This window comes from Vigna unguiculata, chromosome 6 (assembly GCF_004118075.2).
Source record: "Vigna unguiculata cultivar IT97K-499-35 chromosome 6, ASM411807v1, whole genome shotgun sequence".
Taxonomy (NCBI): domain Eukaryota; kingdom Viridiplantae; phylum Streptophyta; class Magnoliopsida; order Fabales; family Fabaceae; genus Vigna; species Vigna unguiculata.
Window position 1 is genome coordinate 11,783,192 of NC_040284.1, and position 3,879 is coordinate 11,787,070.

Here is a 3,879-nt window from a genome sequence, read left to right on the forward strand (position 1 = left end):
ATGTTGCATTTTAACTTCGTCGCACCTAAGTCTTTTGCTAGCCTTAGCCCGGCGATCAGCGCTTCATATTCTGCTTGGTTATTCGAGGCTTTAAACTTGAACTGTAAGGAGTGCTCCACCGTGAAACCGTTCGGTCCTTCAATGACGATCCCTGCTCCAGCATTACGCTTATCCGATGATCCATCGACGAAGAGAATCCACATATGCTCCGACGGGGGAATCGGTCCGTGGAGTTCAGCTGCAAAGTCGGCCAAATGTTGTCCTTTGACAGATCCTCTAGGTTCGTACTTGAGCCCGAACTCGGATAACTCGACCGACCAAGCGATCATTCTACCAGCTAAGTCGGGCTTCCAGAGTATCTTGGCAATGGGGTGATCGGTGCGGACGATCACCTGGTGACTCTGGAAGTATTGGCGCAATCGGCATGCGGCCGTCAATAGCGCCAAGGCTATCTTCTCTATCAGCTGATACCTCGTTTCTGCGCTCTGTAATACTCGACTGATGAAGTAAACGGGCCGCTGCTCCGAGACTTCTTGTACTAAGGCTGCACTGATCGTGTCATCTGATACTGATAGGTATAATTGGAGAGGCAATCCTTCTACCGATCGGCTCATTATGGGGGGACTGCTGATCATCTCCTTTATCTTCTGAAACGCCGCCTCGCATTGATCGTCCCACTTTTCTGCAGGTTGTTTCTTCATGATCTTCAAGATCGACCTAACCTTCTCCGTCAGCATGGGTAAGAAACGTGCCAGAGAGGTTAGCCGCCCTATCAACCGCTGGACCTCTTTCAGGTTCTTGGGGCTTCTCATCTCATCAATAGCGGCGCACTTGTCCGGGTTTGCCTCTATGCCTCGGGCAGTCAGCATGAAACCCAGGAATTTCCCTGCCGGCACCCCGAAGACACACTTCTCAGGGTTGAGACGCATATTGTATTTGCGCACTTGGTGGAAGACCTCACCGAGGTCGCGCACGTGGTCTTCGGCAGTTTGCGACTTCATGACCATGTCGTCCACATACACCTCCATGGACCGACCGATCTGCCCCCTGAAGACCCGGTCCATCAGCCTCTGATAGGTTGCCCCTGCGTTCTTCAGACCGAACGGCATGACCTCGTAGCAGAAATTTGCTCGATCTGTAATGAATGCCGTTTTGGACCTGTCCGGGCCATACATAGGGATTTGGTTGTATCCGGAGTATGCATCCAGGAAACTCAAGAAGTTGTGCCCTGAGGCTCCATCTACCAGCCGATCGATGCTGGGCAGTGGGTACGCGTCCTTCGGGCAGGCCTTGTTGAGATCGGTGAAATCCGTGCACATCCTCCATTTTCCGCTCGTCTTCTTCACCATGACTACGTTAGCTATCCACGTAGTATACTTGACCTCTTTTATGAAACCAGCTCCTTCAAGCTTCTTGACTTCCTCCTCGACCGCTCTCTTTCGCTCCTCTCCCATTTTTCTCTTCTTCTGAGCCACCGGACGGGCTTCCCGAAAGATGGCCAACTTATGGGACATCACATCAGGGTGGACGCCGGGCATGTCAGCGCTCGACCATGCGAACAGATCTTTGTTTTCTAAGATCACCGCCTTTAGGAGCTCTCTTCTTCCGCGCTCAGGGCTCCCCCCATCTTGGTGACTTGTCCAGGTTGGCTCCCGATCGGGATCTCCTTGGTCTCTCCTTCTGGTTGCAGCCGATCCTCTGTGTTCGTTCGGGGGTTCAGGTCTGTCATGGCTACCTCCGAACGGTGCTGTTTCCGCAGACGACTATAAGGGGTGATCCTTAATCCTGCAGTATAGCACTGCCTGGCGATTTGTTGATCTGCATGCACCATGCATATTGTCCCCTTGTCCGACAGGAACTTCATGGTCAGGTGTAGGGTGAACACGATTGCTCCGAAGGCGTTTAGACAAGGTCTCCCTAGCAATACATTGTAGGAGGTGTTAGCTTCAACTAAAAGGAATCTAACCCTTACCTCTCGACCGTCCTTCCGTGAGCCGATCCTGATACGAAGGTCAAGGTAGCCCCTTGTGTTGACTCGCTCGCCAGAGAAACCAACGATCTGCTCGTTATATGGGACGATCAGGTCCTCAGAGAGGTTCATCTTCTGGAAAGTCTTCCAGTATAAGATATTGACGGAGCTTCCCTGGTCAACCAACACCTTCCCGATCCCATATTCGTCTACCTCTATTGAGATGACCATCGAGTCATCATGATCAGGGTCGGGCGCCTTGAAATCGTCATCCGTAAACGTGATGGGGGGCATCGACCGAATCTTCTTCTCGACCAGATGAACCGACTTTAGCGCCCGAACATGCCTTTTTCGAGCTGTTGAGCTCGATCCTCCTCCGGCGAACCCTCCGGAGATGGTATTGATATAGCCCCTGAGGGGTTTATCATGGCTCCGACTGCAGCTCCTGCTTGGGCTCTTATGCGACTGGGACGGTCCTCTCCTTCGTCTCTCGGGTTCAGGCTCTCTCCGCTTCTCCCACCGGGCTGGGGGGCTCTTCTTACTGGGCTTCTGTTCTTCACCGGGCGTTGCGGAGGACGATCTTGTCGAACGTACTTCTTCAGGTGCCCCTGCCGAATGAGCTCTTCTATTTTGTCGCGGAGCGTGTGGCACTCTTCGGTGGTGTGCCCGATCGTCCGATGATACTGGCAGTGTTTACTACCGTCGGCATCGGGTGGTGGGGGCTTCTTCCTCACTGTGGGGAGCGAGTCGGCGCTGAAGGCCTCTTGCAGAATCCTAGCCCGAGGAACGACCAGAGGAGTGTACGTTGTGAACTTCGGTGGCTTCCTTTCGCTGGGCCGGGTTAGGGGTTTGCTCGGCCGAAGCGCGGTCGGCTTCGGGAGTGCGGCATCCTCCTTCTCCCTCTTCTTCACCCGGAACTCTTGCATATCTTCCATCTGTATGAACTTGGCCGCGCGGTCCCTCATCTCCTCCATCGTCTTCGGCTTCTTGCGGCTTATCTTGTCCGCGAAAACTCCCGGCTGGAGCCCATATGAGAAGTGATGCCGAGCGATTTCGTCTCTGAGGTCCTTTATCTTGACTGACATCCGATTGTACTGATCGAGATAACTCCTCAGCGATTCCCCATCTTCTTGTCGGATGTTCACCAGGTTGTCGACCGTCAGAATGGCCGGTTTCAGGGGCACGAATTGTGTGCTAAACCTTGCCTTCAGAGTGGCAAACGAGTCAATGCTGCCGGCCGGCAGCTCGGAAAACCACTCCAACGCCTCCCCCGTCAAAGAAGTTGAGAAGACACGGCACCAGATGGGGTCACTAACTGCGTGGAACATCATCTGAGCATGAAGACCCGCATGTGATTGTCCGGATTGGTCGTGCCATCGTACTTGTCGAAAGTTGGGATTTTCCATTTCTCCGGCAACGGCGTCTCCAAAATAAAAGGCGTGAAGGGGGATAATCCCGACACGGGGATCGGCTGACGCGATGGGCGACCCCCATCATTTGCTCCCGAGCTCTCCGCCATCGTGTGCGACGGATTTCCCCTTGAAGCCTGAGTCTTCTCGACCCGAGCCGGCTGTGATTGCTCGTGTCCTATTGGTGGGGGGCGACTTTCCACCTGTTCGGCTTCTCGGTGCTGCTGCACCCGACTTAACCTGAGCGGGTCGGGTACGGTAGGCGTCGATGGGATTCCTTCTTCCTTGCGCCTCAGGATGGCGTTCTCCTCCCGCAAGATCTGCATCTGCACTTCATAGTTTCTCTGCATCTCATCCATCCTCTGCTGCATCGCCCTTATCATCTCCCTAGTATCTGCTTGATCGTCTGCCATTCTACCTCCGTCTACGTTGCTGTTCCGGTTCCTTGTGGTCACCATAAGGGTGTTCTCTTAAAGAAGACTGCTCGGCCCCACGGTGGGC

The 3,879-nt window shown here is 54.0% G+C and overlaps 1 protein-coding gene across 1 annotated transcript; it reads right to left on the minus strand.

The window, feature by feature from the left end:
- Positions 1-2,298: 2,298 nt before the first annotated feature.
- Positions 2,299-3,300, minus strand: LOC114188416. The gene has a single exon (XM_028077004.1). The coding sequence runs from the start codon at positions 3,298-3,300 to the stop codon at positions 2,299-2,301; it is 1,002 nt and encodes a 333-aa protein (XP_027932805.1).
- Positions 3,301-3,879: the final 579 nt, after the last annotated feature.

What these genes read in the sequence shown, in the direction of transcription:
- LOC114188416 (XM_028077004.1), bottom strand. Translation starts at nt 3,300, where the DNA reads ATGATGTTCCACGCAGTTAGTGACCCCATCTGGTGCCGTGTCTTCTCA.